This window comes from Haliaeetus leucocephalus, unplaced genomic scaffold (assembly GCF_000737465.1).
Source record: "Haliaeetus leucocephalus isolate CR32 unplaced genomic scaffold, Haliaeetus_leucocephalus-4.0 Scaffold173, whole genome shotgun sequence".
Classification (NCBI taxonomy): domain Eukaryota; kingdom Metazoa; phylum Chordata; class Aves; order Accipitriformes; family Accipitridae; genus Haliaeetus; species Haliaeetus leucocephalus.
Genome location: NW_010972609.1, coordinates 2,621,580 through 2,634,412, shown reverse-complemented (window position 1 = coordinate 2,634,412; position 12,833 = coordinate 2,621,580). Strand labels below are relative to the sequence as shown.

Below are 12,833 nucleotides of genomic sequence, written 5' to 3'. Positions count from 1 at the left end.
CTCGCAGTGAAAAGCTGCATGTATTGATTTTTTTAGTAGTAACTCCGAGGTGCCACACAAAAAACCAAACAAACAAAAAAACAAAGTCAAACAAAAAACCCCACCAAACCAAAACCAAAAACAGAAACCCCGAGAAACTACCTTCCCACTCAGAGCTGCGAGTAACATTAAAACTACCGTCAGCGAAAAACCAAATGGAATGCATCTTTCCTACTTCACATTTGCAGCCTCGAGGTGCCCTGTATCAGCTTGGGCAATGCTCAATAGGACAGGGGGAAATAAATCATACACCAAAGACATGGGTTCTCTGGATGTTCTATATTATTTAGCAGCACCTGAAATTAAAAAAAATTCTAGTTCTAACCATTTTTATCCTGAGATTTACGTTGGTTTTTCTGTGTTGGGATTAACTTTATAGCAGGTTAATCATACTCCTATAGATGTTTAGAATAACCTATTGTAAACTTGAGACGGCCATTTTCTGACACAGAAAAAAAATTTCCTTAATTGCACATTTCTAAGATATAAAAAAACCCATATAGCACCATTACATACAATCAACATTGTATATAAAACATCCGGCTTCTCAACTACTTTTAAGTAAACTGCAGATTTCTAAGAGATATATAGCCCTTTGTTTTCCAATCGATTTACTGATTTTACACCCTTCCTATCTTCCGAGATACTGAATACTGTAACACATTTTACCCACATACACATTTGTATGGCATCAAATCAATTAAGATTAATCATACCGGCATACATTTTGGAATTTCACTTAGTGTCCTAATTCTCACTTTGCTTAAAACACAGCTTAGCCGTATGGCTTGATTTATACACCGATTGCCAGTAGAAAAGAACAAAAAAGCAAACTGGAAGTCCAGACTTTGGACCTGCAGTCCTACAAGCCCAGTCGGCAGTAACCCAGCAAAGAAGATTTTTTCCTTCATTTTTCCTACACTTCCATATTTGTACAATCATAAGGATCATTTTTTTAAATTTATTTTTTATTTTTGAAGTCATCATGCCACACTACTGAAAATATTCCATTGCATGGGAACCGCACTGCTACGACCACCAAGTTTACACCATCTTGGATGTTTATTTTGCCTAAGGCTCTTCAAACAAAAAATGCTGCAAGTTCAGAATTGCTTATAAACGTCACCACCCACACTGCACCCTTCAGAACTAAAAACAAAACTAGAAAACCAGAAACCTGAAGCATGGCAGATTTGTATTCAACAAGAACAGAGTTTGAAAACAATGGAAATGCCCTTTTCTCAGCCTGTTTCTTCTGGCAAGAGGACAACGCTCTACTGGACACTTCTCTTCCAAATGTTGCCTGTTCTTCCGCTTTACCGCCTAGCTTTTATGAAGTCCTTAGAATAAGTCCCAGAGCGAAGACTGCTGCTTTGTGCGCAATATGATTTTTAATAAGCTTTACAAAACGTCTGAAAAGGCCAGGAGCTCCAATTGCATCAAGCAGAGACGATGTTATGCCTACAGCAAGCCAAAAGCACAGAATGGAACCAGAGTTTTCTTAATTCTTATTCTTGCAGTTTTAAAAATAGAATATTTTTAGTTCATAAAAATTGTCTTCAGATGCTTTTAACCGAAAGTGAGTTGTTTTCACAGCATTTTAAATGTGACCTCTAGGACACACCTTAAGACTAGTTACCAGCAAGAGTCAGTAAGTTATGAAGGGACATTTTTACAGATCAGCTCTTCACTTATTTCTTCCTGCCTAAGATGCCCATCACCTACTGCATCTGACAAACAAGTGCAAGAAGTACAGCTGGAAGACACACCTTCTCATGAGAAATACAGCGAAATTCTCACCGTCCTTTCCCCAACCTTTCCACTCTGGCACTGTTGGTTCTCCCCCCCCGCCCCCCCCCAGTTCATTATAGCATTCCTGTAAGTTACATAAACCGTCAATGGTACTGAATCAAGTCATTTATTACTTATAGCAAAGCGTTTTGCTCAGTGTGCTGTGCTCATCTGTAGTGTAATTTAGAATGTAATTTCACAGGCTGCTGCCTCACCTGTAGGGGTGCCATCTGGAAAGAGAATTATACCTGACGCCTTTTCCCCGTGATGCTCTGGGGCACTCTTGCTTCCACCCCAATAACGTTCAGGGTTTTGTTTTTTCTTAGGCGTGTATTAGCATCCTCAAAATTAATTACTGCCAAGAGATCTCTAGGATACAAACCTGTGAGCCGCATATTAATAATTCAATCTTGCCAGAGGCTAAAGTAAGACATGCAAAAGGTGACACGTTCTCTCTTAAAGACAAACTGAATACACAGCACACGCTAAATGTTACCCTGTCATATTATGCATTTTCTACTAAAAAGATGGCCAGTTCTTTCTCAAAATGAATGTGAAGCTCCTCATTTTTATATTTTCAAAGCTGAAACAAAGCGCTTGTTCTCCAGCTAACAACAAAAACTATACATGCAAAGACATTTGGACAGGAACAGAAATACACAGCACTATGCAGTTACTCCATTCAAGCATATGTCTGTCCTACATCATGTCCGTCCAAGAACTCAGCTTTCAAAAATGCATGAGCCCACTGACAAATCCAAATCCAGAGGAATGTGAGAATCACTACATTTCTTACATATCCTTTTTATCTGTATTTTGCAACAGAATTATAAAAGGCTCACAAAACTTTGATGGCTTAGTATCCTGCATTGTTAAGTTTTCCTCTATCATTCAAATACACTACAGCACTCTAACATTTATTTTCATTTTAATTCAAAGCTACATAAAAAAATATTTTACCAATCAATCAAAATGTAAGTATTGGAAGTTTTTAACATTAGTGCTTCAGTATTCATCATGACGTTCTTCATGAAGGAGGAGATTAAGCTCTCTAAAAGCATCAAGACACAAGAACAACACTAAATTCTAAAGTATACTTCATCGCATGGAGAATACTAAAGAAAAATGCTTTGTTTAAAACACAAATTACTTCAGATTAAAAATGCCTTTTCATGTACATTTCCCTTATCCATTCCTATCAAATACCTTAGTGGAACCTGGTTTTGCCTTCACTTATTTTCTACCATATATATTTCAAAAAGTGGTATTCGCATGTTTACAACAGCAAGAATTGGCAGAATTTTTAGTACAGCAGAAAAAACATGTTAAATATTTCTTCTCAATTCTATCCTTACTACTTGAATAAGTGTTGTGTTTCCCTCCCGTCTTCCATCAAAGATCTGTTTTATTATTTTCTGTAACATAACTGAACCCGGTCCGGTACTCCAGATTCAGTAAGGCCTAACACTGAATATTTAATACGATAAAAGGCAGCTATCAAATCACTGGCCCAGAGAGTAGACTTTTTTTTTTAAATCCCTATCAGTATAAAATAAGGGTACTATTTTCTTAAACTGAAGTTTCCAACTACAAGGTTTCCATCGGACTAGAGTAAAACAAGTTACAGAGGGTACATAAAACAAACAGACTGGACAACCGATTCAGATTTAAAACATAAAATGTAACCTTGCATTAACAGATGCACAAAACTGACTAGGCCCACTCAATGTTGTGAAAAATTGTTTTTAACTTGACAAAATCCTCCCAGAACCTGTGGCACATTTAAATGAGCAGCAGCAGCTCCATGTAAACTCTTCCGCATGCTCTGTTGCAGCGCCATTTCCCTCACGCTAAGTCAGCCTACATGCTGATCTTTCACGTACAACTTAATTTTTAAAAAAAGGGAAATAATTCATTACTGACAGAGCAAGCCCACACATTTCAAAAACACAGCTTGACTTTGTTATTACGCACACCCTGTTGTGTCCTTAAATAAACATGAGTGAGAACAGCAAGTGGGAAGATCTGAAGAGCAGAAAAGTGATAAACATTATTAGTGTCGGCAAAAAAAAAAAAAAGTCATGCAAGGAAATACAATTTCTTTATAAAAACTATTTTGCTGTAAAGAAATTAAAGCATTCAGTATGCTCTTTACAGCATTATTAAAAACACAAAAAGAACAGCTCAATTCTTAGAAATAATTTATAATTTTACGTATTACAGAACTAGAACGCTTGTATTAATGCGCCTCCAAATTCTAACAGAAACAATACAGAATATTAAGACTATATAGAAAGACTAGTATTAAAAAAGCACCATCACTGTGTACCCACCATAGAAACAGGGGAAAGGAAGAAGGAGAGAAAAGATGGTTTCCAGTGTTTCAGACATGCTCACTTCCCTAGATCCTGAACCCCTCCCATTCACAGCCCATCCTGCTATCACTTCAAAATTATATAACACACACAAAAAAAGGGGAAAAACAAAAAAAAGATATTAGCTGTATTAGCTACCCAAGCAATGATACAGTTAAGAGACAAGAGTACTGGATTCTATCCTTAGTTTGTTTTAATTTCAGAGTCCATCTCTTTCCCAGTTTTTCCTTATGTAAAACTTCATTGCATATTCAGTATCATAAAGCACTGCATAAAACAGCAATTTATGAGAACGCACTGTACTCCAACACAGTATTTGAGACAACCATCTCGGACAACTGCCTCTCACAGTAAAACCCCTTACAAACAAGAAATGCAGATTTTTTTCAAGTCAATAAAACTCTCAATCTCTAGCTTTATCGTTTTAGCTAGAAAAAGGAAGTAAAGGCATACGGAGAGAAAAAAATCTGCACGCAGATGCAGCTGGGTAAGAACATTCCAGAAAAACATTACACACATTTTGTTTCTTTCTGCACTCATCCTTTCAATAAGCAGCCTATGAAGTTTACAATTACACTACCAAAATCCACGTGTGCAGTAACACAGTCACCTTTGGATGGTGATAGCAAATCTTTTCCTCCCCAGCATTCAATTTAACCAAAAACTAGCTTCAGCACTTTGCACAGCAGCTCTCATTTCAAATTTATATACTGTATGTAAAATTACTCTAATTACACTAAAACATCATTGTTTCTTAAAATTCGGGATCTCTGGGGAGAACACATAAGTGTGATCCTGACTGAGAGCAAACCTACGATGTATACGACTTGTAAGTACTTTCCCACCACCCATATGAACAGCAGCACATTCAAGACAAAATTCTAAGCTTCTGATGAAATTTGAGCATTTGCAAACCACGTTCGCTTCAGGTGAAGTCATTAACTGATAAGGGTTTTCATTCGTTCCACCAAGGTGCAAACAAGTCACTGATGTGCCTTCAGAAATTATTTGCATCAGATAGCCACTAGGCAGTGTGTACAAATACTCAATTATTTGTACCTTTGCTTAGAAACATTCGTAGTTTCACAAATCAAGGCTTTCAAGAATTGCCAGGCAATCAAGCAGGATGGTGCATCAGAAGCTTACAGCTCTGCTGTAGAGTATCAAACGATCCTGGACAAGGCCAGCAGTGAGACATTATATAGAATTCACCCATTCTTACATTCAAATAACCTCTCTCCAAGAACTGGAAGACCTTCTCCTTACAGAATCAGTTTGGTTAGCAGAACAGGCTATTACTTGGCCATTTTTGTGTTCGTTCTTAAAGCAACGTGGTTTACTGGGTGAAGTATCTCTTGGATCCACCTGCTCTCCCTTGTGCTCCTGGTTCACAGCACACAAGACGTCCTTCTCTCAGGCTGCAGACTTCACCAATGTTTTGCTAAAAGGAATGCATAGCTGGCTTCAGAGTGAAAAAAGTCTAAATAGATGGCATTAGCTGGGTCTTCAGTAGTCCGACAAGCCCTCAGTCTTCAGCAATCTGCCTTTTGGACGCCAAGAGAACAGCCCACAGCTCATCACACCTTCCACCGTCTTTCTCAATGGTTTACATACTGGTTTTAGTCGAACACAATCACACAAATGCCCTGCTTACGGTCTGATTTTAACCATGTCAAACACACATACTTCAGACGTCACAAACGATGCATTTAGTCTTTACATTAAAAGCAAGATCAATAAATTAGCAATTTCTTTCATAGGCTTAAACAAAGCCACTGAAGAGAACAGTTGCTCATCTTTCAGCCTCTAAACCTGACAAAACCGCTTCCACATGAATTTAAAACTGAAAAATACTATTTTGGAAGATGACAAATAGACATTTGAAATACAATTTGGCTATATACACACACACACACTCACACATCCCTACCCGCTGTGTAATATTTAAGATGCCTCTCCCATTTTTGTGTATTTTAAGGGAACAAATTTAAAAATGAAAGAGAAGTACCAATAGCAAGCAGTTTGTGGAAGTCATAGGTCACTTACACAATTAAGAGAATGATCATCAGAAACCATTACACTGGCGATGCTCATAATGCAACACTGTGCTTTTTACAATACACTGTTCCACGTGCCGTCTTTCTCAGAAAGCCTGTTCTAGAAACATTCCTGGGGGATGCAGTATTTTTCCTCTCTGTTGCGTCCATTCTGTTGCTTCACACTTGTTTTTTATTTTCTGATGCTCCAGACACAGCTCTAAAAAAGCTTATAGCGTACTGGTCTTAAGCACTGTTCTGTACCAAGCAAAACAAAGCTATGGCTCCACAAGAGGGTTTGATTTTTACTAGTCTCAAAGCAGTTTGTTTTCTAAACAGAAAAGCAACTTTTCATGTATTTGCTACAAACTAAAAACTGCTCCCATTAAAATTTTCCTGCTAATCCATACATATTCTCTAAATAAAGAGCTGAAACCTGACATATATTGAATTCCTTTTTGCTCTCGGGCTTTGCATTTCCAACATTTTCAAGCACTTACATTCACATATTAACAAAAGATTTCACACTGGTCAGTATCACGTACGGAAGGAAAAGAAAAAGCAAACTCACAAAGCAAGCCAGACAAAGAGGAATCTTCATTTGCATCTAGGCAACATAATGTTCCTTTCTGGACAGTGTTGGAACACTGTGTACACTGTCCAGCTATCAATCTTACTTCCACGGTATTGTGCTCTTTATCTCTGTATTGCAGCAACCTATAAAAATGCTAACATTCCTAAATATCTAGAATACCTAATTAAGTGAAATGCACATGGCTCTATAATTATGACATTAAAAGGTAAATTAGCACACAAATGGGAAACATGGAACATTCAATATTTCATTTCTTACACGAGCTGCTTTTCAAAATCCTTTACTTCACCTTAGAGGCACTGATTTACAACATGACTTAAGCTCTTAAGGGCCCGAGTTGCTTTTAAAACCAAACCTTGGGCTCCAGAATGAGAAATGTGATTTTGGGAACATGATTCTTGGTGCACATATTAGGCAACTCATCAGAAGCTTCCCTGAAAGAACTATAATTACATTTCTAGTGAAGTCACTATACTGTCAGCAATCACCAACCATAACACACTATTTTTAAACCGCTAGTTTAAGCCAATGGCTTAAACCTCAACACTAAATTAAGCTCATGCTTCAAATAATGTTCATTATAGCAGCAGAGGAAAAAAATTTTGCAGATTTCGAGCTCACTGAAATATGCAATATAAAAAAAAAATCCACAGAAAAACCAAAACGAACAATTTCCACCTTTACCTGGAAAATAGGCAGATACATATGGATCCATAGTGAACATGTGACCTCTCTCCCAAAGGCCCTTGCGCATAGTAGAAATCATAATAAAAAAAAAAAGCCACCCCCCACCCCCCCAAAAAACCCAAACCAGTAACTTCGAATATGTTTTCATTATTGATCTTAAATTTGAAGGACAAAAGAAATTTTCTTTAAGTACAAACAGTGGGAACTAGCATGAAAAAAAACCTGTATTTAAGCGCTTTTTGAAGGTCTGCGATACGAGGAGACTGAATAGCAGAAGTCCACAAAAAAAAGTCACAAGGGGTGTTTCCTACCACATTTTTGATAGGGAACAGACTTACTCAGTCGCTACGAAGTTCAGCCTGGCACTGGGTCTCGTCACACAGATTTCTTTATTAGGAACAACGGCAGGTAGCAAGCACAACTGTGTAACAGTCATCAGCCAGCACGTGAAAGAAAGGTAACAGGCCAACGGCTGAAATCCAAGGGATTCCAGGAAATGGCTCATTTACACACTGCATACTGCATCTCCTGTTGGCCACCATCTTTATCATGTACTTTTAAAATCAGTTATTTTATTCTTATACTAAAAAACTGCAATGAATAGTAATGCTCTTTTCAAGCTCTATATATACTTGCAGATTTCCCAGTGCATGTGTTCCTCGCCTCCTTATCGCCTTTCCCGCACAATCAGGATAGTCTTTAGCTGTCTTTATGGACTAAAGTTATTTAACTCATCAGAACCATCTAGCTAGACGACAAATACAATATTTCTCCATTACTTTCACCTGAGCAGCTACAACAGTATTATTAAGGAATAGAGTACTTCTGTAGATCTGCATACCAACTACGTCACAGAAACTTAACTGCTGTACCCAAAACAGCTCAACTGCAGAGAACCTTGACTTGAAAGAACGTGAACAAGAGGGATCAGGAATTGTATCCTAATACCACATCATCAGGACCATCATCCCATCTCCCACATTGTCAAAGACAGTGCTACAAGCATAGTAGACTTTTGGTTAAAAAATAGCATCGCTTAAAGAATAATTTTTCAAATGAAATAACACGACACAGTTTTTCCTGAAAATACTAGGTCTTGAAAAGAATATCCATGCACCTTACCATCCATTCAGATATAATTACATCCACTTTTTCCACGGGCAGATCTACCTCTTCAATTCTTCCTTTGACTAATGTAATGATATTTTCAAGTTTATTTAACCTGCAAGTCACAATATAAACAAATTAGTTTATATTTCCAATTTATGCTGTCAAGACAGATATACTTATGCCTATATTTTCTCCTCCCAATAACTTTTTTTTTAACTAATCAAGAAAGCACTAAAATGTAATATTCCTCTTCTCAATTATATTTCAGAGGGAATGTTTCTGAGTAGCCAAAAACTGCAGCAGATTAAGTGCCAGGCAAAGATGGCAGACAGTAGATCTGTATACCTTCGGTGTGCTGTGCATGCAAACGCGGAAGCTTCAGAAACCAGGAAAATACAGAAAAGGACAATTTAAAATAACGCCTCTTTACTTAGAGTTGCTTGTTCCCAGTTCTCCTTCTTTGACCCCTGTAGCATAAGTCTATAGTGATTAGAGCCTATTCATCACACCAGGATAGCAATCGAAATTAACTTCCTCACAAAGCTGGTTTGCACAACTTAGTTTTTTATTTAACAAAACTAGCTGCAAAGTCACTGAGAACAAACATTCCCTCTAGATCAGTATTACAGTTATTCCACAATAAAGGCATCCTCCCCACTGTGATTTTGGCCGGAATCACCTGCAATGTTTACTAACTGCAGTAATCAGGTATTACCTCATATGCAAGTAACAGTACAACCACCTGCGTAAGGAGGAAGGTACTGTGACATGACTACAGTTTTTGAAACAAAAACTGCACGACGGTGAAATTACTAAATACGTAAATGCTTGAAATTTAGTATTTTTCTTCTTGGCAAACCATATTAGTCTTTCTTACACATACCATTATTACAACAGCTATTCTTACAGAGGGCAGAAAAGTATTCCCACCAAAGAAATCTATCTTTCCACTGCAGTTCTTATCTCTGCCCCTTCCCTCCCTATCCTGATATCTTACTATTACATTCTGTCTGGCTTTCAATGCAGACCAGTAATCACATTAAAAATTCAATCTAAAAGACAATGGGAGAACGATCAGAATGAAGGGAGGGAAAGGAATGGGTCAAAGGGCTACTTGAACATGTGGGCTGTTGGAAAGATGAATTAAATACTCTACACATGACAGTCTTCTGTTAGAAGAGTAGCAGTTCATCACTAATATCGTATTTAATGGTGTAAACAGAAGTAAAACCAGAAGTTCGAAGAGAGAAATGAAATGTTAAAGAGCTATCGCCCACAACAATATTTTAAGAAGGACAAAAAGAGATCTAAGGGTAATTTTCTAGATGTGATTTAAAACAAAAGAGAAGAAAGACTAATTCATCACAGATTTGTTTTCAGTTGTAAGGTATAAAAAACCCAAACCAACCAATGTAGTTTACACACTGTAGGAAAAACTGCTGAGATGCTATTCAGGAAGTACACTTCAACCTTCTATTCTAGCGTAACAGTGATGAATGACAAAAATCAAGTTGTTCACTGCACTAGAAATTTTATGGGCAGCTATTTACAGTAAGAAAAGAGAAGAAAAGCATTTAGCTAAAAATAAGTTAACTGTAACCTTGGGAAAGAATCATGCCACTCAGGCCACTTACTCCAGTTTACTTACACACATGGGTTGCAATTTCTGGTAATTAGCATGCTAGAAATGAACCAGAATTCTGGGAGGGACAAAAGCTCTCGAGCACATACTTGAATCACAGGTGGAAGCACACTGCAGTAGTCATTTTTAAACTACACAGAGTTGTTTAGTATTCCCATAAATATTTGTTACTCCATTACAAGTTTGTCAGCTTTATTCCTTTAGGAAAAGTAGGTTTAACAAGACAAATATAAATTGTTTTGATGCAAACTGAAGACTGTAATGTGAATTGAATCTTGTATAGCAGAAGGTGTCTACAAATGTGTAGCCTTACTGGCAGTTCGCTGTGTACTTCAAGTGGCAATCCATCACTCTTAAGAGTTTAAGAGTTTTGATTTGTTGTTTTTCTTAAAGGCCTGCCCTTCTCCTCACCAAAGGTAATATGCGTTGGCTGATACTTCTATCCTCCTCTAAGTATAAATAACACACAACGGACTTTTTGTGCACTTGTTGGAAGATATGAACAATACTAAGTTTGTCATCTAGTACATTAAAAATAAAACACTCGCATTTGTAACCGTTCTGAACATATCAAGGACTCCTGGGAAAAGTTCTCTTGAGAGAACGAGTTCTTGTGCCATAACAGCATTTTATTCGAAGCTGCACATAATGCTTAACACAGTACTTTTCTTTAACAGGCATCTATTTCATAGAATAGTTTTACAGCATCCAAGCGTGCAGTGTTGCACCTCCAACGCGTGAAGCGGTAACTGTCACTCGCAAATTCCTCAGTATCTACCTAGACTTTCTTTTCCACAGTTGCTCTTATAAAAACAACCAAAGCCACACACCTCATCTATCAACAACAGCACACATTTACACCTACATTTCTCCTACCTCATGCGAGGAAATCCATCATAAGCCTTCAGATGCCATTGCTTCATTTTTACCTACACTCACAATCTCCCTTAATATCCTCTATCGGTCAATTAGTGAAATGTGAATGGATCAATGAACCATCACAGGGGTGGAAAGCCGTCTAGACCACGAGGTGCAAGAGGTGAGAGAAAGAGTACAAAGCCTAACTCTTAGCTGGGTACCAGAGGTGTCCCTCAGGGTTCAATGCTAGTTCTGATACCTTTATTAGTGACCTAATGGCACAGAATGCACCCTCAGCAAGTCTGTGGATGATGCTGAATTAGAGGGGAGCAGCTGATGTGCTAGAGGGTAGGGCTGCTATTTAGAGGGACTTCAGACTGTAGATATGGGCTGATGGGAATCTCGGAGCTGGAATAACCCTATGGAACAGCACCGATTAGTTCCTGCTGGTCAGAATCGGCTCTGCTTGCTGTTCCCCACCCTATGCTGACAAGGGGCCTGGTGAACAAGTTGAAGGTAAGTCAGCAGCGTGCCCTTGTAGCAGAAGTAGCCAATTGTCCATCAAAACCTGTGTTAATTCTTAGGACACAGAAGTGACTTCAGTAAAACACATACTGAGCGATAGGTGATCATTAACTATTAACAGCATTTTAATAACTTCTTACAGCAAACTTTACCACACTTTTCTTGGAAATTTTCCTACCTAATGATGTCCATGGCCTGATAGACGATTTCAGATTGGTCGACTCCAATCACTTTCTTCGCGCCTGCTTTGGCAGCAAACATAGAGAGTATTCCAGTTCCACAGCCAACGTCCAAAACCACCTGAAACGAATGAATGGAGGTAAAAATAAACATCTTATTTCCCTTGCTATGATTTTTCTACATGTCTTTCTACAACAGTGAGACACCATATTCTAACAGAAGGAACAAACGGTAGCGTCAAGTCTTACTATTACATTCAGAGGTATCCAAGTCAAACTGCAGTACTAACTCCACACTCTCTACTACCTTTTACAGATATACAGTGAAGCAGACCAGCTACAGCTGCAGATTTAAGTCAGTCACATGGGAAACAATCACAAGCAATTATTTGGGCAACAACTAAAAAGTTACATGAACAGGAGAAACAGGAAGTTATAGCCCGAGCAATTTCAATCAGTGAATCACTAATAATTGAATTTAGCACTGGCACTGAAAAAACATATTCTAACTGTAGTTTCTCATTAAAAGTCTATTCAGAAACTTTATTTATGAATCATCTGCTACAAATGGCCACAGTGCCCCAAAAGAGCTATGGCTCAAGATGACTAAATTGCAAAATGGTAACTGGCATATTTTTAACACCTGGAAATATTTTCTAACACTATTTGTAATCAAAATAGGACCAAAAAAATCCAGGAAGATGGGATCCATAAGTTTTCATGAAAACACAAATAAACTTCATCGCTGCACTTGAAAAAAAGTACACTCAACGTAGCAACAAGACTCATGCAAATGCTTGTTTTGACATCTCACACGTTAGCTACTGTAGGAAGATTTAAAAGTTTAAAAACGCAAAGCTACTAAGAAAATAATACCAACTATATTAATAAGTAGAGTTGAGCTGCCAGCAGTGTTGAACTTCATAAAGCAGGCATTTTACCAAGTGCCCTTGTTCAGGCCTCAACATCACCATAGTATATTTCTTCTCACTGCTG

The 12,833-nt window shown here is 37.8% G+C and overlaps 1 protein-coding gene across 3 annotated transcripts in view; it reads right to left on the bottom strand.

Moving 5' to 3' along the window:
* The window catches only part of PRMT3 (protein arginine methyltransferase 3), a 60,947-nt gene that overhangs the window by 31,428 nt on the left and 16,686 nt on the right, over nt 1–12,833 (bottom strand). For 2 of the 3 annotated variants that reach the window (XM_010563704.1, XM_010563705.1), the window contains 2 exons: nt 11,837–11,958; nt 8,646–8,745 (listed from right to left, as the gene is read on the bottom strand). In XM_010563704.1, coding sequence (XP_010562006.1) covers nt 8,646–8,745; nt 11,837–11,958 — 222 coding nt within the window. The remainder of the gene's footprint in view (nt 1–8,645; nt 8,746–11,836; nt 11,959–12,833) is intronic. The other variant, XM_010563706.1, reaches the window with a different exon arrangement.